This window comes from Colias croceus, chromosome 3 (assembly GCF_905220415.1).
Source record: "Colias croceus chromosome 3, ilColCroc2.1".
Classification (NCBI taxonomy): domain Eukaryota; kingdom Metazoa; phylum Arthropoda; class Insecta; order Lepidoptera; family Pieridae; genus Colias; species Colias croceus.
In genome coordinates this window covers 2417398-2444442 of record NC_059539.1, presented here as the reverse complement: position 1 = coordinate 2444442, position 27045 = coordinate 2417398, and the positions used below count along the sequence as shown (strand labels likewise).

The following is a 27045-nucleotide window of genomic DNA, read 5'->3' as shown; positions in this document are numbered from 1 at the left end:
CAATTTTTATAAGATGAACGTAGAGCTGAATATATTATCTTTAAATTAAGATATTACTAGTATGTTCTCACGTGTAATTGCTTTAAGTTGAAATGGTACCGAAACACAGCGTGTTTTTGTAAAAATCCGTAATAGCACCCTTAAGAGTTATAATTGAAAGAGGATCCCTTCGTATTGTTAAATAAAAAAATGTGTGAAACTTGAAAAGATTGAGAGCCACTGCATAAATTACGAAACAAACTTACCTTTTCTTTTATCTATAGTGTTTCTTGCCATTTTTATATGTTAAATTACACCGTATGTTAGTAAAACTCTTTTTAATTGCGTTAAACACGTAACGTACACTGTCACGGCCACAAAAATAACAAAACATTGTTTTTACCCTAACGCAATGCCACTGAACTCGCCTGGCGAGTGATTCAATTCGTGTTGCAGCGCCGGGGACTCGCCTAGTGAGTCCAACGTAAAATGTATGCGGCATCCGAGAAAACATCGTGAAAATCGTAGTGGTAATGAAAGTGTTAATTTTATATATGCTGTTTTTCTATCATTTGTTTCTTCTATTAGAAACAAATTCCTCAGATAATATAATATTATGTTATAATGTTGTAAGTTCTAGTATTAAATACACTCATTATTATTAATTATAAATTATTTAAACATAATTATGTACTGATGTACTGTATAATTCGTCTTAATAAAGTAACCTGTACTCCGTTTCTGATATCCAAGTCCAAGATACAGGCAATAGCCTAGTTTGGATATCACTGTACTAGCAACCTTGTAAACTAATCCTACTGTTATCACATTTAACAATGTAATGTTTGAATATTTTGGTTAATAAAGATTTTTATTTTATTATTTATTTATTATTATAAAGTCTATGAAGGTATATTAATAAAAGCCATTCGCTACATTAATATTATTTATTAATAAGTAAAAATAAAGTTGTTTATTAACATTACAGACATTTATTTCCGTGTGACCTCCGCTAGTGCGACATAAGACCCTATATTGCAGACTCCGAAGCCACGTAGCAGCCGCATGTACCCCTTGTCCCCCCACATCGTCCCCCAGGAGTTCTTGATGATCCAGTAATCGTCATTCTCTGGAAGGAATATAGCCGAAGTTTTGAGATTCGTGGTTGTTATGACGGATTTTACGCTCAACCGGAGAGATGTTGTCAAATGGTTATTCTATTTATAATTTTGCGATGATTGTTAAGTACTCATTAAAGTTGTCAAAAAGTAAAGTACTGCCTATTCATATGAAGTTTATAAATACAGGATACATTTTAGACATTGCTTGTTGCTAGCGTTAGCCGTGTACCTACTCTTAGCTGAAAAAGATACGTCGACGTAATCTGTGCATAACAATAATTATTTATATCCACCCCGTAAAGAGAAACGGTGCAAAAGTTTCTCTATCTAACGATTGTAGAGTTTTCCTTTATTTTCTTTTCTTTTTGCATTTGTGTGTTAAATAAAGGATATTGTATAGTATATAAAGGGTGTAATCGTTAAGTGTGCACAGGCGATTATTTGGATATTTCCCTTATTTTTAAAAAGTTATTATTGTCATTTTACTCAGTAGATAAAGGGCTTTCGATATCAGTTTAAAGTGCTTTGATATCTGCAATAGTTACGGAATAATCGCATGTGCACACTTAACGATTACACCCTGTATATTATAAACAGTAAATAACTATAAAAATAATGTAATATACCTTGTCCATAACCAACCAATAGTACCGCGTGGTTGTTGGGTGCATTACCACAGTCAACAGGTCTGTAAACCCGCCCATCTTTAATGTGCGCCATTCTATGTGTGAAAAGCATTGCTGAAATATGTTTTAAATTTGTTAAGATAGTATACTTGAGGAACCTTATAATAATATTTTTAAAGTGATGAGCAGTGTCCAAAAAATTACCTATAGGTAATAATTATGTTAAAACATTTATAGTGTTTTTTTTAATATATTTTGTTTTTCATGTGTCAAATGACGAATTAACCAACACTTTCTTTTAACTTTTGATTAACTACTGATGAAAATTATTACTTTTCCTCTTTTTAACTGTAATGAAGGTCTAAAATGTTTACCAATTGAAAGTGGTCCATAACTAGCCACAGCCTCTTTCAAGTCTTCTTCGTCCAAATCTTTAAAAACCGTGAATCTATTCACTTTTAATACTGTTTTCCTGTTATTTGTTTTGCAGAAGCCCTGACGCTGTACGTATGGATAGTCTCTCGCAAGCATCACGCCTTCCTGAAGGGAACTATATAAGATATTCTAATTATTAATTTGTACTAATTTAAAAATGAATTATTTTCACGATAGAGGTCTGACAATTAGACATTCTCAACTCAAATTATCGTTAAAATCAATTATAGTAATTCAGATACAGCATAGAAAACATAGAAATGGACAAACGTTAAAAACCATTATGTGGAGATAAATCTCTGACTTCATTACCTAATTCATCCCGAATTTCGCTTCGGGGTTGATTTTTTTGTATTCTTTAAAAATTGTATTAATTCAGTTTAATTTGGCAATTTTATTATAAACTTTTTTATTCATAGGCTTCAAAATTAGGCGGGTCTACACGAAACAAGTTGCCTCGTGAAGCTTGCTGCGCGGAGCAGTTCCGTCAGTGTGTACGTGGCTCAATAGAGGAAAATAACAGCACACCTGTCTGTTAACTTCTTATTACGCATTCTATTAACAACTCCTTGGAACTAAACCACCTGAATACATTGTGAGGACATCCACCGTTGCAACCATCGTCTTCGTCATCACAGTCAAGTGCTTGCTGCTCAGAGAGAATTAACGGCTTTGTGTGATACTTCATTGCATAACGGCTCTCAATGTGGGCTATAAAAGTAAAATAAATCTATTATCTTAGGAGTATATAACTTTTTGCGTTAAATACTGATTATATATAAACATTTCAATGATTAACAGCTACTTAATGTTTTCTAAGATAGGTTAAAAGTATCTTGGACTGAAGTTTAGAATGATTTGCTTATATTATTATGTTTCATCATTTATTATTTAATCATATAAAAAGACTCTGGTAGATATGAATTAATATCTATATTAGCTAGTACCATATTTACTAAAAACAAATATTATTTTTATTGTATTTAAAGATACTTAATTATTAAATGGATTTGATACACAATCCCGTTTAAAAATCCATACTAATATTATATATGCGAAAGTAACTCTGTCTGCCTGTCTGTCTGTTACTTAATCACGCCTTAACTACTGAACCAATTTGCATGAAATTTGGTATAGAGATAATTTGATACCCGAGAAAGGACATAGGATAGGTTTTATCCCGGAAATCCCACGGGAACGGGAACTATGCGGGTTTTTCTTTGACTGCGCGGGCGATGCCGCGAGTGGAAAGCTAGTACTGAATAAATTTATATTTACCTATAGCACTAAAAGCATAACACGATCCACATCTGCTTTGTTGTTTCACCGGTGAAACAACGCCATGTTTACGCCAATCTACATCTTCAGGGTGTTATGTTTGGTAAACTAACAATAATTGTAACGCAGTTTCACAACTTGAGCTATCGTACGAGTGGCTCAGTGGAACTAACGTGGAGCATCGATCCGCGGGTCGTGAGTTCAAATCCACACAAATCTCAATGCATTTTTTATAATTACTAATATTTTTAGAAACGTCTGTAAATCTTTATCGGATTGTCATTGAAAGGTCAGTGGCCGTTGAGCAGTGGATCTCGGTGCACTGGTTGTTGGTTTAATTTGTTTGAAATAATAATATATTATATAAGTGTTATTATCCTAAGTTTGTGCTATTATTTTCGTGCGAGAAGGGGTAAGTCGTAGTTTTAGTACCTACTATAATGTTAAGATTAATTGAAACTCAAAAGTAAATAAAATTGTGTTTTGTTTGTAGCCTATATGAAACGCCTTCGATCTCACGATCAAAATTATACGCATTCGATATCCATACGACTGTTTATTACTACCGGAGCTAACTAAAGGCAGGGATTGGAAGGATCCCGTTTATGAATAAAATCCTCCTGGCGCCCTCATTAATTTGCTAAGATTACTTAGTTATAAGTTTTGTTAAGATAAGCTAGTTAGTTACTACTTACCACTTAATTATTATCCTGTGGTTAAGTCTAACCGTTTTTTTGTAATAAGTGCATGTAGTTCTTGCTTTAAGTTAACATTTCCATTGATTGTGTACGTCAATGAAATAAAACGTTTTCTTTATGATAGTATAGTTGTTTGTTTCCAAATTCATATCATCGTGTGCTTAAGAAAATAACCCATAACAAAATGGCGCCCAACGTTAAAACAATGGGATTATTTTATTTATACTCTGATAATTCTAATTTAACAATAACATATGCTTGATATTTTTAATTACCTACACCGAGATAAACGAATTTGTATCATTCGCTAGCGAGTTAATAGTACTTAAGTATCATAATAGATAGCCTGCTTTATTCTTATTAATTCTTTTAGTTTTAATTCAGCATTGCAGCTTGTTTAAATACATTGTTATTAGGAATTCATGTACTTAAGTTGCTTTAATACTTCAACATAATATTTGTATTTTATTAGTCTTGTGGATTTGTTGTTATATGTATATTTTGTGGAATGCTAGAATATAAGATTAAAGTGTTTTATGGATTGTGATTTTTTTTATACATATTTAATTGAGGATATAACAACTTATCCTTTCTTGCACGGTTTTTACAAGCGCATAAATTCTTATAAATTCTTATAGTATACCTACCGTTTAATTATGGATCCACAGTATTTGTTGAAGGATGAGGTGGAGTTTGAACTCGCGTGCCGTGGATACGTTTATCCAGGGGGCTTAGCCTCAGCATTAAAACTTGTTTTAAAAAAAATGTTACATGTTGAAAATTTAAAACTGGTTACGTATGAATTAAAAGCACCCAGCCAATGTAGTGAAAATCCTAGTAAGGAATTAGATATATGCTCAGATAAATTAGATTGCATTTTACGTTACGTGTCCGAATTAAAGGAAAAACCCGATAAGCAGCTTTATAAACGTTTAGTCTCTCGTTTATTTCATGTGATGAATAGGTTAAAATTCATTGAAGCAGCTGAAACATTAGACAAGGAGAAGCACAAAGCTTTGTCGGATAAGGCTGTTATATTACTTAGTGATTTAGAGGCTAAGGATGATATGGAGGATGATGATAAAATTACTAAGGAAATGAAAGAAATTCTACAAAAATCATTGGGTGAAGATAGTCATAAGATTCTTAATGAATTGGATGTTGACGTCATTGGGCCATCGACATCTAAAGTCCCCTACGAAAAGTACTTAGACAAAGAATGCACTTCGAAAGTAGATTTAGAACAGAAGCGAGTTAGCTTTGCTCATGATGATTTAGGCATTCAATATTTTCATGATAAATTACCGGCGAACGTTTTTAACTCGACGTCAGTAAATGATGCTCAAGTGACTCAAATATTAAGACACAAGTTGGTGCCTATTAGCCAATGGGGTGTTCAGTTCTCTGGCGACACTAGTATTAGTGTTAACGCTTTTATTGAGCGAGTGAATGAATTGAAATACGCTAGAAATGCAACGGATGAAGATCTTTGGAGACACGCTATTGATTTTTTTAAGGGAGATGCTTTAATTTGGTTTCGCGCTAATAGAGAATATATAGAAAACTGGAATGAACTAGTCATCTTATTAAAACGTAATTTTCAGTCGCCGTACTATCAAGAAGAATTGCTTACTGAAGCGAAATCTAGAACACAGGGTTCTCATGAATCTGTGGTTATTTATGTATCCGTCATGCAAAATTTATTTAATAGACTTCCAAACAAAATTTCGGAAATGGAGAAAATTATGATAATTATAAAAAATCTTCAACCGTACTATCAAAGAGCAGTATGTAGGGACGTATTTTCTTCTATTTCCGATTTGGTTAATGTTTTGAGAATTTTTGAAAGAACCAAAATTAATTGTGATAACTTCAAAGAACCTAAATCTTCTAATAAATCTATGGAACCGGATTTAGCCTATAAGTCTAGTATTGAAAATAATCATGAGATACATGAAGTAAAAGCTTCAGTTCCAAAGACATACAGCAATAAACAAAGATGTTGGAATTGTCGTGAATCTGGACACTTATTTCGATCTTGTGCAGCACCCAAGCAACGACTTTTTTGTTATAGATGTGGTCGATTTGGCATTACATCTAAAGAATGTAATTGTATGGGAAACGAGAAAGGGGAAGGGCAAGACACTGCCAACTAACCTTTCCCCTTGGTCGAGATAGTATTGAGTGGCAGAACTGGTTAAATTACGTTCGGCTATTCATGTCACAAGAAGTAATTTCTCCTCTCACCTTTCGGAAGGAGTGTGATAATAGGTCATACGTATGTATTGACATCCTTGGTAGAAGAGTCAATGGCTTATTGGACTCGGGAGCTACTAGATCCGTGGGTAACTTAAGGTTTATAGAATATATAAAGGTTGTAAACTTGAAGACGCAGAAACGAGAACCCGTTTACATTTCTACTGCAGATGGAACTAATCACACTCTTTCTGAAATTGTTGATGTACCCATTAAATTTAATAATAAATTTCACGTCATGTCGATATTGGTAATGCCTAATTTGTCTCAAGACCTGATTTTAGGCAAGGACTTCTTTGAATTATTTGATATAGGGTTTACATTTAAAGGTTATGATATAAAAGAAGGGCTACATATTAATACGGTATCAGATGAAGAACCAGCAATTATAAGTGAAGAAAATTTAAATGAAAACGAAAAAAAGTCTTTATATGAGGTTATTAATTATATTAAGGAAGAAATTGGGTCAGGGTTAGGTAGAACAAAGATTCTGAAGCATACAATAGATACTGGTGATAGTAAACCGATATACCAAAAGCAATACAATTTTTCTCCAGTTATTAAGAAAATTATTGAACGTGAACTAGATGAAATGTTAGCCATGGATGTAGTGGAGCCATCTTACAGTCCTTGGTGTTCTCCAATAGTACTAGTTAAAAAACCAAATGGCTCCAATAGACTTTGTTTAGATAGTAGGCAGTTGAATAAGGTCACTAAAAGAGACACATACCCCTTGCCTAGAGTGGCTTCTATATTAGACAACTTGCGACACTCAAAATTTCTTAGTACTCTGGATCTTAAAACGGCTTTTTGGCAAATTGAACTGGATAAGTGTAGTAGAGAGAAGACAGCGTTTGCAGTGCCTGGTCGAGGGTTGTATCATTTTAAAGTAATGCCTTTTGGTCTTGTAAATGCATCACAAACACAACAAAGACTTATGGATATTTTATTTCATGCCTTAGAAGGCAAAGTTTGGGCTTATCTGGATGACATTGTTATTTGTTCCGAAACGTTAGAGGAACACCTGAACATTCTAAAACAAGTGTGTACCATATTAAAAGATGCTGGTTTAACAATAAATATTGAAAAATGCAAATTTGCGCGTTCAAGTATGCGTTTTCTGGGATACATTGTAGATAAAGATGGATTGCGTACTGATCCTGAAAAAGTGTCAGCTATTATAAATTTCCCAAGACCTAAAAATTTAAGAGATTTAAAAAGATTTATTGGAATTGCAAGTTGGTATCGAAGGTTTGTTAAAAATTTTGCACTTATAGCAGCACCCCTCCATCAGTTGACAAAAGGGAGAAAATCAAAAACATTTAAGTGGACTGATGAGGCAGATAACGCATTTGTTAAGGTAAAGACACTCTTAACCACAACGCCAGTTATTTGCTGTCCTGATTTTAATAAACCTTTCATTATTCAATGCGACGCTTCAAATAAAGGTATAGGAGCAGTCCTATGTCAAAAGGTTGACAACGTCGAGAAACCCATAGCGTTTCTTAGTAGAAAACTTAATGAGCGAGAACAATTATACACGACATCAGAAAGAGAACTTTTGAGCATTGTTTATGCTATAGAAAAATTCAGACCCTACATAGATGGATCGCATTTCGCAGTCGTCACTGATCACAGTGCACTAAAAATGCTTCATAAAATGAAAGACCCTCATGGTAGACTTGCGAGATGGGCCATGAAATTACAGCAGTTCAGTTTCGATATAATCCATAGGCCCGGTAAATCTAACGTTGTTCCTGATGTTTTATCACGATCCATTGATGCCCTTGGAGACTGTATAGAAAGTAACTTTTTCAGCATTTTAGAGAAACATAAGGACGAATGGTACAGAAATAAAGTTTTAAAAATTACTAGTGGCAGACAGGTTCCTAATTGGCAAGTGAGAAATGGGTTATTATATAAGAAAATTCATCTGAAGCAATATCCAGATAAAGTTAACGACTGGAAATTGTACATTCCGCATGCACTCAGAGGTGATGTTTTGAAACGTTGCCATGATAATGTCACTGCAGGTCATTTGGGAGTACGGAAAACTTTATTTAGAGTAAAACAACATTATTACTGGCCTGACATATTAAATGATGTTAAGGTGTATGTTGGGAAGTGTGAAGTGTGTGCAAGAGCAAAAGTGTCGCAACAATTACCCTTAGGGCATATGGGTAGTCATCGAACAGTCACTAGACCGTGGCAAGTGATTTCATTGGATCTCATGGGACCATTTCCTAAAAGTAAAAACTGTAACACCATGTTACTTGTCATTACATGTTTATTTAGTAAATTTGTTCTTCTATTTCCCCTACGAACGGGAAAAGCCGATAAGATTTGTGACATTATTGAAAAACAGTTTTTACTGTTTGGAGTGCCTCAAGCGATTATTTCAGATAATGGGAAACAATTTGAATCCCATTTATTTAAGGATTTGATGACAAAATACAATACCAGTATCTGGTATACGCCCAGTTACCATCCCCAAAGTAACCCAACAGAACGCGTCAATAGAGTTGTTGGCACTATGATCTCAACATATATTAATAAAAAAAAACATAATGAATGGGATGTACATTTACACAATTTTGGTCATGCCATTAGAACATCGATTCATGAAACAACAGGTTTTACACCATCATACTTATTTCTTGGTAGGGAGACTGCTGTACCTCCAAAAATCTTAAATTCGAGGGATTCGCAAATAATAGATGTTGACTCTATCGTCATTAAGACCGATGATTATTTGATGGATTTAAAGAGAAGAAGCCAACTTTTTCGCGATGTTGAGCATAAAATTAAGACCTCGCATTATAAAAGTTCAAAATTATACAATATTAAACGTAGGCGGGCAAATTTTAACATAGGTGATGTAGTTTGGAAAAGAACTAAGTTGCTTTCTAATGCGAGTAATAAATTTATGGCAAAGTTAGCACCTAAATTTGAAAAAGCCATAATAGTAGCTAAGTTATCAGATAACATCTATCGTCTTAATAATTGTCATGGTAAATCAATAGGTATTTGGCATGCTAAGGATTTAAAGCCACTCTGGCGTGAACATAACGCATGAAAGAAATGAGATGCATAGACTATGACATCTCATTTCTTGTGTTGGTTGGGGGAATGTTATGTTTGGTAAACTAACAATAATTGTAACGCAGTTTCACAACTTGAGCTATCGTACGAGTGGCTCAGTGGAACTAACGTGGAGCATCGATCCGCGGGTCGTGAGTTCAAATCCACACAAATCTCAATGCATTTTTTATAATTACTAATATTTTTAGAAACGTCTGTAAATCTTTATCGGATTGTCATTGAAAGGTCAGTGGCCGTTGAGCAGTGGATCTCGGTGCACTGGTTGTTGGTTTAATTTGTTTGAAATAATAATATATTATATAAGTGTTATTATCCTAAGTTTGTGCTATTATTTTCGTGCGAGAAGGGGTAAGTCGTAGTTTTAGTACCTACTATAATGTTAAGATTAATTGAAACTCAAAAGTAAATAAAATTGTGTTTTGTTTGTAGCCTATATGAAACGCCTTCGATCTCACGATCAAAATTATACGCATTCGATATCCATACGACTGTTTATTACTACCGGAGCTAACTAAAGGCAGGGATTGGAAGGATCCCGTTTATGAATAAAATCCTCCTGGCGCCCTCATTAATTTGCTAAGATTACTTAGTTATAAGTTTTGTTAAGATAAGCTAGTTAGTTACTACTTACCACTTAATTATTATCCTGTGGTTAAGTCTAACCGTTTTTTTGTAATAAGTGCATGTAGTTCTTGCTTTAAGTTAACATTTCCATTGATTGTGTACGTCAATGAAATAAAACGTTTTCTTTATGATAGTATAGTTGTTTGTTTCCAAATTCATATCATCGTGTGCTTAAGAAAATAACCCATAACAAGGGGCTTTATAGAACATTTGACTCTTAAACTGAACTGTTTCCACATTACTGATGTTGCCGTTGAAACCGAAATACTTATCTGAGATCTCTTCAAATGTAAGATCTGAAAATTCTTGCAAACCGTACGTTCCTGGATCTTCAGTATTCCATTCATTTAATTTCTTCAACGTATCTTTAAATACGTTTATGCGATAATAATATTCTTCTAGTGTGTATATTTTCTCATATTTTTCTATAAACTGTTCAAAAATAGACGCTACATTATCAACTTCAAAATAATCTTGATTCAATAAATTGTAATTTGCCAACACTCCTGGCGAAACCAGTGTATAAAATAACAGTATGGAAAACATTATGATAATGATTGGACGCGATATGCCTTGGCTTTTTCTTTATATACCATTGAAGAAATTTCGATTGTTTCTATAAAATTTATTGATAATTTAGGAATGCTATGCTTTCCATGTTGTATATCGCATAGAAAAGTATTTATTTGCACGTGTTACACCAACGAATTTGTGGTATTTCTTTGAAAATGTAAATAATACCTATACATCGAAAAAATTTTGGTTATTCTCGGCTTGCATCTAATACATTAAACATGCTTACTTTATTACTTTTAAAGTAATTTATTTCTCTATCTGTATGTTTGCCCATCTTTCATAGATCTCTGGAACCATAATCTATACTAATATTATAAAGCTGAAGAGTTTGTTTGTTTGTTTGTTTGAACGCGCTAATCTCGGGAACTACTGGTCCGATTTGAAAAATTCTTTCGGTGTTAGATAGCCCATTTATCAAGGAAGGTAAGGTAAGGCTATATATCATCACGCTACGACCAACAGGGGTGGAGCCACGGGGGTGAAACCGCGCGGAGCAGCTAGTATACCATATAACTATAATAATTTTTTATTTGTATGAGAAATATGTTGACAGCGGCCACTACTACTAGATTATAATAATAATAATATTATTTATCTAGGTAGTTATCAGAATATTTGTCAAACTAATGGTTATTTTTTAACAATCGGTGAATGATTTGCTTCTGTTTTATAAATAAAACCTGGTGAACGGTAAAGATCACAGCGAAATATACATAAATTTTCACGTTATATGGTATCTAGGGTGTGGCTACATAATTATTACATAAGCCATAACTATAAAATCATAGGTGGGTACTTTTTTTGTTGTATTATTTACTATTATTGCAAAATGCAGAGTTCAAGTTTTGTTTTGGAACTCAGTATTTTAAACGCTTCGATTATAATGAAATTACGATTTTTAAAGGCACTAAGATAAGAGATTATGAAACAATCTGGCCTCGCAACTCGTATGAACAAATTTATCATGTTCTATTTCTTTATGTGTTCGTTGTTGTCCCTAGCTGGAATATTATTCCTATTCTATCATTTAAATTTCAAGTGAAGTTTTAATACGTATCATTAATATGATTATATATATTGCTATCAGCCATTATTTTAGCATATTCAAGCATTAAATACCAATCTAGATATTATGTACTTTAAATAATAAAAAAAAACACGAGCAATTTTTAAACTTTTTTATTTTACTTCTACTCAAAGTTATAGACACAATCTCCAAAACACAAAATTGTCGAATTTTCTTTAATTCTAACTCCTTTTTCTCTAATCTTCATTCTGTTTAATCGACTTCAGCCATAGCAGCATACCGTCCTATATAGCACGCTTCAGATCCCCGCACTATACGCATGTACCCTCTATCAGCCCAATGCGTGCCCCAGGAGTTCTTGATAATCCAGTAGTCGTCGTCGTTATCTATAAAATATATTATTATACATAAGAATTCGATGTATTAGATAGTATTATAAGAAACTTTTGTCGAATAGAAGGTAATACATGATTAAAAAAACGACGTGTGGCACTCGGGGACTGCCGTGGTAAAGCTATTGCATGCTATGCCTTCAAGCCACACCTCCGCCCGTCGGAGTGGGGAGCGTGAGGTTTTTTCGTTACGGAATTTCTCGATTCGGTCCCCGCGCTCAAGGCCCGCGATAGAAGCTATGCAATAGCTTAAAAATATTATAGCCTGTCTGTCTGTTCAGTCTTCGTATCAACTGGGAATTTTACTTGGTAAGGCCTCCTGCTTTAAAAATTCAAGTCACAGGCAATCTGCACAATATTACTGTCCTTATCCACAGAACTACCTATTGGACACACACACATAGTATAAGGAAGCAAAAGGTTAACATGCCAATTCAAACTGAGCCAGCGTAGTGTATTTTGGCCTAAACTTCTATACGAAGATAGTGTACGAGGAGCTAGTGAACAAATATAATTATTAAGCTGGTGATGATGTTCAGTCACTAAGGCTATTGTTTTTTATTTATTAAAACAAAAACCCATTAAATAAATAAATGAATTGGGATATTCTTCACCTCTTCCATATCCAACTATGAGAACAGCGTGGTTGATATAATTTTCCGTGCAGTCATCGTCAGCGGGCTTGTAAACTTTTCCAGTTGTTATGTGACGCATTTTTTCCGTGAATAGCATACCTAGAAAACTTACAAAATTAATATCAAACATTTTTAAAATAAAAATATGTCAATAAAAAGAAAGAGTTCTTCAAAATCTTTTATACTCTTAGGAAGCAAATACTTTTCAGTTCTTATACTATTGTATTGAAATACCAATTGATATAGGTCCCTGGTTTGCTACTGCGTCTTTTAAATCCTCTTCTGAGATATCGAAAAAGTGTTTGCCACCCGTAACATTGACTGCTATTTTGCTATTGTCAATCATGCAGTCTCCTTGCTTGTTTTCGTAAGGATAATCATCCGCTCGCATCAAGCCCTTTTCTTTTAAGTACCTAAAACGATTTCAATATAGTATTTATTTTATTTCGCACTTTCAATGAATTGGTATGAATCAAAAATGTAGAGACTATAACACTGTGCTACAACGCCTTTACTATAGCGACTTTTATATAAAATATAATAAATAGTGAAAAATATCCTAATCGTAATGATAAAGACACAGTGAAGTTAAATCAGTAGGCAAACTACGCCCTGGCTATTAGGTATAGTGGGAGTCCGTCATAGTTCCGATCCTGGATATACGCATTCCCTACTATATTTTAAATAATGGCGACGATTTTATAATTTCAATACATATAACTCTATGCGGCATACTGAGTGTTGAGCGCATACTATGTTATTCTAACCTTACATATAATATAGATAAAAAATTCAACTTTTGAGTTATGCACAACATATTACTTGAAGACTTGGTGAGGGAGTCCTCCGAAACAGCCCCCATCATACGGATCACAGTCCAGTACTTGCTGTTCTGATAAACTTATTGCTGTTGTGTTGTGCTTTTTGGCGTGTATTCCTTCTATGTGCCCTGTAAAAATCCATCGTATTAGTTATTTATAAATCTGAGATATAAGAAGAAACTGATTTTAATCATTGAGATATACATATGGAGACGACACCGCCTGCATCACTTATGTTCCGCTCACCATAAGCCATATAGCTTAACGTCACGCTCATTTTTTATTTGTTTTAAAGTGAAACGCATCAAATATGCCTTCGTGTGTGTTACGATATTGCACAAATAATACAAATAATACGGAAAAGTGCAAAGGAATAACTTTTCATCGGTAAGTACCTAACTAGATAATAATTTTTAAAACTTAGTTAGAGCAAAAAAATGCGCCCCAGGCCGCCGCGCTTGGCGCACAGATTTTGTTCGTGGTGTCTCCTCCATACGTAGTAATATTATCTCAATGATTTTAATGTTACTTATAAACTAATATTCTTAACAAATATTACGATCATGGTGTTACACAAAAAAATGCCATAGTAAGTAGTTGCCAGTGAATCGAATTGACTATTTTACTTACCTTGAGCAAACATGACGTTTTATATCAATATACAAAAAAACAGTATAAATCTATAAGTAATATAACAAATATATGTCCAATTTATTTGATAAAGTTACTTACCAACAGCACTAAAAATATAACAAGAGCCGCAAGTAAACTGGCTTTTTACCGGTGTAACATAGCCAAAATCTCTCCAATCTATATATTTAGGTGGTTCATCGCAACCTTTCCTCTGATATTCAGGTGCTCTTTCACTTGTTTTAGTATCCAAATTAATATTAAAGCCCATATAAGTTTTAGATACTTCTTCAAATGTAAGGTCAGATAACCCGTTTATTCCATACATTCCAGGATTTTCTTTGTTCCATTTATTAAGATTTAGCAAGGTCTCCTTAAAAACACCTAACCGGTAATTATATTCTGTTGGTGAGTATTTCTTCTCATATCTTTCGATAAATTGGTCAAAGATTGTGGATATTTTGTCGATATCATAATGATCTTGCTCCAGTAATTCATATTTAGACCAAACTTCTGCCGTGAATGTCAATGAAAGGAATAATATTAAAAGCATCTTGGTGATAGTTCAAACGTCACTAAGTAAAGAATTAACAATACGTTTTTATTTATAACATTTGTAAGAAATTTCGAACGTTCATGTACTAACGATAAACTTGGAATGTTAGCATTGCATAGAAATAATGAACATAAAATTATTTATCATAACAGCGATAAAACTAAATTATTTATTTTACATTAAAAATGTCTTCTACGTGTAATAAAGACCTAATATTAAACTGGACTTACTTTTGTCAACAAGGCACTACCACGGTTTGATAAATGGCATTACTACTTACTATAATACTACTTACTATACTATTACTTTTGACATTGATTAATCTTACAATTAAAATATCATCTTATTTTACATTTATGGAAAAAACAAATACGAAGAAGAGAAAAAAAAATATAATAAAAATAAAACAGATGTTTATTAATACTATTGAAATAGACATATCTCAGATTATAATTGATACTAAGAATAAATAATTATTCGACGTCGGCCATAGCAACGTAAGAGCCAATATCACAAGCTCCAATGCCCCGCCTCAAACGCATGTATCCTCTATCACACCAATTACGTCCCCAGGAATTCTTGATGATCCAATAATCTTCATCATTATCTGAAATACCCATTTGCACAAATATAATTATTCTCTTCATAATACTAAGATACGACCACCACCAGATGGAAGATAATGGTGAAGGTATGCAAAAAAAATGCCAGCGAAATGAGTTAAAACGCAAATAACTGACTGATCTTTCAACGCACAGCTCAAAGTATTAGATAAACGGGCTGAAATTTGTTAAATAGATAGTTAAAAAATATAATGTGTAAACAAAGTTACCTCTTCCATATCCCACTAATAATACTGCATGCTTTCCCATATTTTTGCCGCCATAAGGTGTAAAAACCTTACTAGACTTGAACTCTCGAAATTCTTCTGTGATGTTAAGAGCTAAAAATCAATAGAACTTATATTTAAAGCACCATATATTCTTACCTATATTAAGACAATGTGTCAGCATATTAAATTTAAAAGTAACACATGACCGAATTGGAAGGTTGCATAATTCAGCTTCATAGCTATCGTACTAGTATAAAGAAAAATGTTTGCTGGTCTGCTTTTTAAAATCACAAATTTCATAAACAAAGCTAAAAAATATTATAGTCTTATACTATCTGATGATATTTATAATAAATATTCAGCATTGGTTGATACATACCGATTGACAGAGGTCCGTAAGTAGCTACTGCGTATTTAAGCATATCTTCACTTAGGGATCCTGCGAAGTTGAGCCCGTTAACTTTGACAACTATTTCGCTTTTATTGAGTCTACAATTTAACTTTTCGTGAACGTATGTATATCTTTGCTGTGGCATTAAACCTCCTTGTAAAGCTAAAGAACTGAAATGTTAGTGTTAAATACGATGATGAAAAATTAAATAAAAAAATATATAAATAAAAAAAATACGTGTGGCACTCGAGGACTGCCGAGGTAAAGCTATTGCATAACATGGCATCGCTGTGCCGGTTGGAGTGGGGGGTGTTAGGTTTTTTTGTTACGGAATTTTTACATTCGGTCGCCGCGCTCAAAGTCTGAGATAAAAGCTATGCAATAGCTTAAAAATTAACTACCTAAAGACATTTTTAATTAATCAGACGAATAAACTAGTTACATGATCACGTTGCTTGGTAGTCCACCTGTACATCCACAATCGAAGTGATCACAATCAAGAGCCTGTTGTTCGGATAGAATAACCTGATTAGAATGGTGCTTCATCGCAAATTGACTTTCAATGTGTGCTGAAATCACAAAATCAATATTTTATGATTATATTACAAAGTGTAATAATTTTGACGTCACAGACCACAGAGCTCGAAAACTTTCTTTTATCTGAAAATAAGTTCCCCATATTCTAATTAGTGAAAATTCATACCAACAGCACTGAAAACATAACAAGAACCACAAGTGTGTTGATTCTTGACAGGAGTAACTACACCCTCGTCTCGCCAATCCAAGAATTCTGGGATTCCAGATCTTCCTATTTCATCTATTTCCAAATCTACAGCATCACTACTAAAATTTCCTTCAATCCCCAGATACATTTGTGAAAACTCCTCATTCGTAAGATCTGAGAACTCGTTCAAGCCATACATTCCTGGATTTTTTTCGTTCCATTCGTTGATTTTGCTCAATCTGTATTTGAAAAGCTCTAAACGATGTGCGTATTCGTCGTCATCGTATTCCTTGTTATATTTATCCATATACTCTTGGAATATGTATTCAACGTAATCTAAGTCATAGTAATTTTGATCTAGAAAATAGTACTTTGTGAAGACTTCGGTAGTTAAAGCGAAGAGTAGAAGTAATATACAAAACATTGTGAATAGTTATTCAAATCACTTCCTGTTGTTATAGAGTATTGTCTATAGCTTATATACTAGGAGAAATATTTAGCTAACGCTCATAAAAAGGTTAATGACAATTTTGGTATGGCACAGTTGTACAATGACGTCAATGAAAATTGTATGTCGATGACGATTAAGGTATGTAATAAGTAATAACATACATTGGTGTAAAGGACCATATACATTAAGATAGACTTTTATAGTAAATTTTTGACCATTATAAATATCAAGTTATTATTTGGCTTCATTTGAATGCTGTAGATGAATTAAGAATATATATATAAATAAATCAAGGACCGGTCATAAAAATTTAACAAAGTTATAATAGGTAATTAAGTTTTAAAGGCACTCGTATGGAATACAAACACAAAACATTTTGGGTGAATTACATTACCTATTAATTTTGTCATTTTTTATGGAAGTAATGTACCTACTTAATACAATAACATTATAAAGTAACCCTTAAAAGCAAAAAAAATACAGACATTCTATACACAATTCATAAAATAAATCTTGAATAAATAGTTCTAGTTCGATTCTTCTCCGTAGATACTGCTTTCCGAATCGGTGGTAAATGTTAAAATATGTAATGACGTTTCAAAAGTGTTTCTAAAAGAAGTCTAATTGAATAAATAAATGTTTGAGTTTGAGTTTGAGTTTAGTTTTCATATTATAGAGGATCCTACGATATGAACGACGATGTTAAGGTAAGACATTTATGTTAAGATGTTAGAAATTTTAAAATAACTATTTTCCATTATATTACTTATATTGAGTAATAGTTTCAATAATATTGAAAATAAATACATTATTTTAAAACGTCGTTAGAAAAACTTCTATAAAGGACGAATATATTAATTATAATATCGAATTAGAAAATAGGACAATAATTAAAGAGATACACGATCGATCAAGCAAGTATTTTATTTAAATTTAAAACAATTCAACTGATTTCTGGAAGGCTAATCAGAAGGCCAATATTACAGGCTTTAGAACCTCTGATTATACGCATGTAGCCCCTATCGCCCCAGTGCGTTCCCCAGGAGTTCTTTAGTATCCAGTAATCATCGTCGTTTTCTGTAAAAAAAGATTTAATGTATTTATTTTGATATTACCTAAAATCAATTTACTTAATTATTTATTTTTTTATCATTGAGGACTTTCTATAAAATGGCGAATGTTGCAAAAGTATCTTTAAATTTTTACCATTTTATTGTGTCGCCTTAATAGGGTGAAAGATCAGAAGAATAAATATGTTTGCAAAAATAATATACTTAGCTACCTCTTCCATATCCCACTATAAGCACCTCCGCGTTAAATGCATATTTGTTTTTTTGGCAATCGTCGGGTTTGTAAACTTTTCCAGTTTTTATGTGTCTCATCTTTTCAGTAAAAATTATACCTAGAATATTAAATAAACACATTTTTTACCAATTTAACAGTTAAATGAACACTTACTACACTTACACACTTACTACACTTACTACTTAAAATGAATTACCACAAAATACTTTAGACAGGTTTATTGTCGTATTTCACATAGACAACTATTAAAGAGACAGATCCCTGGTTTAAAGTAAGATTGTGTTTAAATTATTTTGTGGCAATACCATTATTTAAATAAAAAATTCTACTTGTCGTTAAGGGTCCAACTCCAGCTACAAACATTGTCATAATATCTTCGGGCATTTTGAAGGCCATTAGAGCTTTGCTGACATTAACAACCGATTTACTTTCCTCAAACATGCAGTCACCTGTCTTTGCTTCATATGGATAATCCATTTCACGCATTAAGCCCTTTTGCTTTTTGACTGACCTAAAACCAATTATTTATTTTCATTATAATCATAATTAAGCAAGTAAATACTTGGTTATTTTTATCTTCTTATCTGTTCAAGACGACTTTAATTCTATATCTATACATTGTTCTATTGTAAATACAATGAAATCTTCTTTGATAAGGCCACTTAATTTTTCCATCATCATAATATTTTAAATAAAATACACAAAACCTAAACAGATTACCCATCAAAACCGTAGTTTTTGAATTTATAGGAATCAGACAGACATAAAATTTTACAGTTTCTCCAATAAAACTTTATTATTTAATGTAGTAGTTAATAGTTACGCCATTGCATAAACTGCCATTCCACCGTAGCATCCACCGTCGTAAGTATCGCAATCTAATATTTGTTGTACAGAGAGACTTATTGCTGTTGTATTGTACTTTAATGCGTATTGACCTTCTATGCTACCTGCAAAATATAAAAAAATTGTTTAAAACAGTTTACTCGTATCAGCCTATTATGTTCCCGCTGTTGGGGCACGGGCCTCCCATAAGGAATCAAGCCGTAATCCACTACGCTGGCCAAGTGCGGGTTGGCAGATGCCACATATCGTCGAACTTTTGGTTCTTTGACATGTCAGCTACTTCACGATGTTTTCCTCAAACCGATCAAACGTTCGATTTGAAGGTTCTGCAAAAATAAGTGTGCCAAAATATATAGTAATCACTTACCAATAGCACTGAAAGCATACGTTGAACCACAGTTTAACTGTGCTCTTACTGGCGTTACTGCGCCGTAGTCTCGCCAATCAATATGTGTTATATTACGCTCGTTAATAAAACGATTCACATCTATTGGCATTTTTATTTCTTCCACATTGTTATCACTAGGTATGTTACTTGCATAACGATGTGGGCCAAGGTGTTTTTGGACAAATTCTTCTTCAGTAAGATCAGTAAATTCATTATCACCATAAACCCCAGGATCATTTTTGTTCCATTCATTTAATTTTATCAAATTCTCCTTTAATACATCTCTTCGAAGCTTATATTCCTCACCTACATACTGTTTGCCATATTTGTCAATATATTGCTTAAATATATCATCAATTTTATCGACATCATAATAGTCCTGATTCAATAAATTATACTTCACAGCAAAACTTTCGCAAATAAACGCAAATGATATGAAAATAAGGAGAATCATTTTCATGACGTGTTCCTTAATTAAGTAATAGTTGGCTTTTAGTTATCATTATTTATAAGTTTCAAGAAATTTCAGTTGTTTACATAAAAGTAAATAGATAAGTTTGGAATGACATATTTTCTACGATATTTCAAGTATTATATTATACTTTTACATTTTATTGAGGCAAATTCTTATTATTTGAACGATAAATAATCATTATTAAACACGGTTGAAATTGAGGCAAAACTGAGTGGATTGGGAGCGCAAAGATGATATTTCAAAAGCTATTGAAATCGACTATTATGAGAAAAGAGCGGTTTAAGTGATAGAAGACCGAAAAACTTTGAAAATTATAAGAATAAATGGAGAACTTACTATGTAGATAATCGTACGCCAATAAAATGATAAGATAAAGGTATAATTTTGTGCTAAAACTTTTGAAACCCCTGATGAAATCGAATTTGAGCGCACATCAATTTTGCCCCGCCATTGACGAATATCGTACTTATAATGCCCAAAAATTATATTTTCAAGGTCAAATTATGTTTCTACCAACCTCAGTTGCACTGTACGTAATGCTTTCTGTACTTTTGAAGAGATTATAAAGACCGTCTATCTATCTATGCGTATGTATGTACATATGCATCATCTAGGCGTTATTTACTTTGTTATATACTTTGTCGTATTAAAAAGACTACACATCCCTCCATAAACTTGGACCACGCCAACACGCCGTGGGCGCGGCGAAACTTAAATTCGAAATCTTTGAGATTCAAATCGCCACAAACGACGTTAAGCGGTAGCCAGTTGGATTTCAAAGGAGTTCAAGATGTTACGAGTACGTTCAATACACAGCTTTATGTACCACGGAATTACTTGCGCGCCAGTTTGATGCTTATGTGGTGGGGATTAAGGCTATTGTGCTGTGGCTATGATATATCAAAGGATGTGTTGATTTATTGTAATTTCCTCCTTAAAAGTGAGAATAGAGGAGATTATCTACTACTTTTTCAGTCTAATTGCCTTCTAGCAATCTGTAATGAACCAAAATTATAAAAATATGTTTTTTTATAATGTCAAATATGAACTGGCAAATAGTGAGAGTATTGCATTTACAAGGGTATATTGAGAAAACGACAGAATTTAAACATCCTAAATATGATCTTTGATCATTGTAATTGCAAGAAAGACTTCAATGTAATAGATATTTCTCTTCGACAATTTAATGAATTATGTATAAAATTTCCAATCGTACCAATCTATTTAACTCATATCATCAATAAACATATTTCAAAACTCAACCCGCACCCAAACAGAACAAAAGCAAAAACATACATGCAAATAAACACTTAGGTAATGGAAATCGTTGTAGGGGCAATGCAAAAAGTAAAGCAGGTTGTGTAAGGCCCCCCCGGGAGACTCGGTTATACGACTGGTACCTACGTCATATTGGTGTGTGTGTGCGTAGAGTACTTATGTTCAAATTTGGGGGGTTCTAAATGCAGTTACAATATTATTTGGTAAAGAAAAAAAAATATTTAAAAAATTAAAGTATTCCTTTATAAGGGGTTGATTTCATACTTTTTAACGTTATTCCGTTAACCTTACGATTTAAGTTCTAGCCTACCATTGGCTAGGTTATGATTTTTGGGATTATGGTATAGAGTATAGACAATAATATATGTCATTTGCAAATTAATTTTTGATATTACTGTACCTACCTATTTTGTTACTGTAGTTGTTTACTGTACCTACTGTAATTGTGTGTGAAATCTCTTCTAAAATATGATATAATAAATTATGCATACGGCAAAATCGTTATATTCTTTTTATTTTATTTTACTAAAACGACAATTATTATTAAAAAAATATAAAGAATGAAATTGAAATCCCAGCAGTGCTGGTACTAAAACTTCTTTTTTATTTTGTCAACACGCAATCGGCGTAAACCGTGCGACCGCCATATTTAATTCAAGAGCCAACACAAAACCCTATTCGTGTTTTTATCTTTAAATAAATAACAGTTACACTGAATGTTTAGATTTTTTAGGTCAACCCCTAGACAAACAACTATTTTAAAGGTTCGTAGATATAAATAAATAGATTTTTTTTCTTTTTAAATGAATTTTCAATGTACTTATAGAAAATGGTCCTCCATGCAATGCATAATCTCTTGGTTATTTTTAAACTACACTATTAATATAAGCTGAAAGTTTTTATTTACTACATCTGCAATTATATTTATTCCTGGAACTACCTAATTACCTATTACTTATTAGTATTTATTGTTTCAATATAGACCACAACGTTCTGGACCGATTTTTCTATAAGAACAAAAATTTTATATCTCCCTGATAAACACATTAATAAAACAAGTGATAACTGCGTTAAAAACAACCGACTTCAAACTTGCACTTGCAAAATTTACAAATACCTACAGACAAAAATGCTCATAAAATAAAAACTACTGGGCCTATCCGAATAAAATTTTTATGGGACCAATTCGACACCATCCCGCATCGAACAAAAAAAGAATCACGTAAATCGGTTCAGAAACCTCGGAGTAATCGGTGTACATACATAAAAAAAAAACATACCGGCCGAATTGATAACCTCCTCCTTTTTTTGAAGTCGGTTAATTATTATTCGTTGTTACTAAAGGTGAGCGTATTCCTACAGACAACTAAATATTACCTGTAGTAATTATTTAGTAAGTAATCTGTATAATTTCAATGGTAGTGGATAACATAAAAGTTAAATAAATAAATAAATAAAATTCATTTAATTCAGGCCACATAGCCCATAAAGTGTTAGTAAAATCTTATCCTAGTGTTAGTATTACAATTACCTATTACCTACATACGTTTATTACTACAGCTTAATTTACATATCCAATGCTTACTAATGATATTATCCGAATAATTTAACACCTTTAACACAATATTTGAATTTTTACGTATACGGTCTCTAATAGAAAAAATCTTTTTTCTCATAATTGCATAAAAGTCATTTACTCTATATAATGCAAACATTAAGGAAGCACTACAGTAACGCGGCAGTTAAAGATACGATAAAAATATAATAAAATCAACGAACAAAGTCGGATGTATAGTAGTATTAAAACAGTTGGCAAAATATTCAAAAAGATTACCTCCATGTAAGTCCCTGAATAATACGCTCGTAAATATTCGAAACAATCCACGAAACGATTTTGCGAAGATTAAATTTCATATATAAGAATGTATGTTAGCATTTTTAGAATTCCCCCTGGTGGCTAGGATTATTTTCTGGTTTTACCTGTAAAAGTATTCATATTTTACAACATTTCTTTCACTTCTTAGTTACCTAAGTATTTTCCAAATGGTACTAATAATGCAATGCTTTCTTTTAGAAAGATTAAACTAAAACCATGTTTAACTCTTGTACCAAGAAAAAACACTTGGAAAATTGAAAATCATCCAAAATAGTAATTTTATTTAATCGAAAACAATACATACATTTTTAAAAAAAAATCTATCGCATCAAAAAAAAATTCAAACGAAATAAATTGCAAAGAAAAAGGCATTGATAGCAACAGACAGACAACGTTACATTCTTCCAACTGTGTCCATCACTACAATAAATCCAATGAAAAAACCGTGGACAACGGATGCCAAAAAACATACGGCCATAGACAAGCGGAACAAACGGACGGACAATTTTCCTTATGGTTTTAATTAAGCCGCGTCAGGCACTAACCTGCCGCCATTTTTGCAGTCCCGCACCACTCGTGCAGATTGATTAAAAGTCTATGGCCCATGCTTTATATCACATCTCCACTGCTACGTACGACACGGTAAATTATTGCTCATTGACTTCATTATTCCGTACAAAAAATATATGAAAGTCCAAAACAAGTAAAATTCCTTATAAAATACACGAAATACCAGAAAGATATTAGGTATCCAGTTTTTGGAGCACGCAGATGCCCTTTTTAGATTTTAATGTGTTGACTGTTGTGGGACACTTGCAGCCGCAGCCTGCCCGTGACTGCTCTATTGAGTGTGTACTGTGTATCTACTATTATGAACAAACACAAAGGTGAAAATTTGTTAAGCTAGACATTAGATGGATAGATACAATTAGACACATAACTAGTTAATGATCTAAAGTAGAATATTATCATTTGCATGCAGCACTAACTAGTAAAATGTCTTGTGGATTAACGGTGTAAAATAGTATCAATATGAAGAAATTAAATTCAAAACAAACAACTTTATTATATCGGTATTAAGTATGTTTAAAAAAAAAAACGTTTATTTCCAATAAATATTCTTCAGATGTCGTAAGAAACAATAGGTTATAGATTATAACGTTACATCACTTTACAATTGTGAAAAAGCAAATATCTAAGGCTGGGTCCACATTTGTAGCATCTTGACGTATCACGATCAGTCGTATCGTATCGAGTATTTGTATCATAAAATATATGGACGCTCATTTGTCCATGTCGTATTATAAAGGCGTACTTATCTTGAAAAAAAACGCGTCCATACTTATCAACTGCTGTATCATGTCAGTGTATCATTATAACACTTTCGTTATCCCAGCTCATCTTTAATGTTTACTCCTCTTTCACAAACCACGAAATGGCGGGAACACAGGCAATGATCGCGTATCAATTGCATTCACGTCCAAACTTGAGCGATACGATGTGTATCCTCTTTGATGATAGCGGAAAAACCGACACACGATGGTTCGCGGTGTATCACGTATATCGTATCGTAATACAGTATCAAAATACGTCATACCACCGATCGTGATACGCGTATCAGATACGAGGTGTATCATGATACACGGTTAGTGCGGATCGGGCCGTATCAGATACGGCGTGTATCATCAACGGGTATCATCTTGCGTCCAAACTAGCGATCATGATACGCGCCGAGGCCACGCAACGGAGATACGATACACCGAAATGCTACAAATGTGGACCCGGCCTAAGATGCTAAATACTATCCCTGATGATCCCTTTCCTGATGGGAAGCTCATTGGGTGAGATTAAACGAATTTTGCTATAAAATCGTGCCGTATTACAACGGGCACAAGCCCAACCCTTGTACCGGCCAAGCAGCAACTAATTTATGGGTGAGGTGGGCGCTCGGGCCGATAGTAACGGCGCGGCTAATTCTGGCAGACATGCTGAAAGTTAGCGTGATGTACAGTTAGTTCACTGTTTATAAACAAAATGGATGCTCCGTAGTTTACTTTGTATTTTTGTACGGCTAATGGGAATGGATATAACTATCTTGCTCAACTAGGATGTTTGGAGTTTAGATATTATTGTGACGAAGTTCTATGTTGTTAAAATATTATATTATGTCTTATCAGTTACTTAGGTATCTGTATATATAAGAGGAAATAATCTATAATTATGATAAAATTATATTTATTAGGTAGGTACGACCAGGAATGACATATTTTATGAAACTTCAAAGCTTTAGTTGAATTCGCTAAATCTGATAATGTGTCTGATAATGTCAAATACATATTAGGTATAGAGTAAAGGATATCTAGAGCCTAAGTTAAATCTATGTCTATTCATCATTTATAATTTAGGTGCTAATCAGCCTTATTTTTTAAAGTAAAATGTAACATTGAACAAAGCATAATATTAAAAAAATTATAATAGCATATAGGTAGTGCTTAGAGCATTAAAATAATAATGCTCTAAGATATATTGTAAGTACCTAATAGATAGTAGATAGTAACAACAATGCCTCATGGCTCATGCGTTTCGTTTAATCAAAGAACAATAACTCAGTACACAACAGCATATTCTGTAAGATGATGTGACATCAACAACACTGCAGTGTCTCACTAAACAGGATTGTCCATGACGTATGGCGAGGAAAAACCACCGCTAATACAAGTGTCCCGCTATCTTTAGTTACAAAGCATTTCTTGTGATGATGGCCATGAATTCAGCTGATAAATGTCTTCGGTAAATCGTATTTTACAACGAACAAATCTTCGAATGTTACAGCGCATAACTAAAGAATAATATTATAAAAATAAAAAAATAGTAAAAACAATGTGTTATACACATAGGTTTCATCCCGTTTACGTAAAACAATCACTAATTTTACAGCCGCATAGCTGTTTTTAAATTCGTGCGTCTTCACCTTCACAGCTGTAAAATGAAATCACGATTCACGCACAATGGCAATCTATCATGCACAATAATCTCTACAAATACAAGATATAGATTTGAGTTTATAGTTTGAGTTTATAAGTCTAAAAAAAATAATGCGTGAAGTGCGAATGCGTGCTTTTTGAAGTGAAACTTCTTTATCGGGGTTGGACAAAAATTTAGTGTAACATTTTTGCGTTACGCTGTAGGCGTGACATTTTTGCGATACGACGTAGGCGTGACATTTTTGCGTTACGCCGTAGGCGTGACATTTTTGCGTTACGCGCCAACTTTTTCTTATCCCTAAGTTTCACTTCTTAGTTCTTACGTGTGTACTCTAGTAGGTACACGCACACATTTTTTTTTCCTATAATTATTACTACCTACATTCATACAGACTGCTTTTTTGAGCAGTTTCCTCTCCTAACTTTCAAATAATTCTCCATACACTTCAACCACGCCATTTTAGCGGCCACAACCAAGAACCTAGCGACTATTAAGGTGTCCCATTTGTCACGTCCGCGGATCATTTAGTTGATACTTTACAGATGTCCGCGACGTACGATTATGCGCTCAGACCGCTCACACGTCCAATCTTGAGAGTGGGCAATAACAACATTCATCATACTAATGATCTTGGAAATTGGATGTTTAAGAGTGGGCATAAAGCCAGAGAATTTCTAAAGTTATGGGCCCCGCCCTAGCGCGCCATGCCGCGCGCAATCATTCTTCCATCATACACGG

General features: G+C 33.2%; 3 protein-coding genes across 5 annotated transcripts; all 3 read right to left on the bottom strand.

Annotated features, from left to right (window-relative positions):
- Positions 1-911: 911 nt before the first annotated feature.
- LOC123690741 (ervatamin-B-like) lies at positions 912-10693 on the bottom strand. The gene is made up of 6 exons (XM_045634840.1): positions 10316-10693; positions 3440-3531; positions 2746-2872; positions 2101-2276; positions 1727-1840; positions 912-1108 (listed from the first exon to the last, which is right to left on the bottom strand). The coding sequence occupies exons 1-6, from the start codon at positions 10663-10665 to the stop codon at positions 972-974; spliced, it is 996 nt and encodes a 331-aa protein (XP_045490796.1). The 5' UTR covers positions 10666-10693; the 3' UTR covers positions 912-971.
- A 1165-nt stretch (positions 10694-11858) lies between these two features.
- LOC123705959 lies at positions 11859-17139 on the bottom strand. The gene is made up of 10 exons (XM_045655082.1): positions 16683-17139; positions 16422-16548; positions 15968-16149; positions 15589-15699; positions 15239-15363; positions 14303-14765; positions 13572-13698; positions 12984-13162; positions 12729-12848; positions 11859-12108 (listed from the first exon to the last, which is right to left on the bottom strand). The coding sequence occupies exons 1-10, from the start codon at positions 17125-17127 to the stop codon at positions 11975-11977; spliced, it is 2013 nt and encodes a 670-aa protein (XP_045511038.1). The 5' UTR covers positions 17128-17139; the 3' UTR covers positions 11859-11974.
- Positions 17140-18063: 924 nt separating this feature from the next.
- Positions 18064-20166, bottom strand: LOC123690739 (procathepsin L-like). 3 transcript variants are annotated; one of them, XM_045634837.1, is made up of 5 exons: positions 19673-20166; positions 19283-19409; positions 18789-18970; positions 18437-18556; positions 18064-18231 (listed from the first exon to the last, which is right to left on the bottom strand). In XM_045634837.1, exons 1-5 carry the CDS (start codon positions 20151-20153, stop codon positions 18098-18100), a joined length of 1044 nt encoding a protein of 347 aa, XP_045490793.1. In that variant the 5' UTR covers positions 20154-20166; the 3' UTR covers positions 18064-18097. The 3 variants fall into 3 exon arrangements, with proteins under 3 accessions (XP_045490793.1, XP_045490794.1, XP_045490795.1); XM_045634838.1 differs by having other exon boundaries at positions 18888-18970; XM_045634839.1 differs by having other exon boundaries at positions 18909-18970.
- Positions 20167-27045: the final 6879 nt, after the last annotated feature.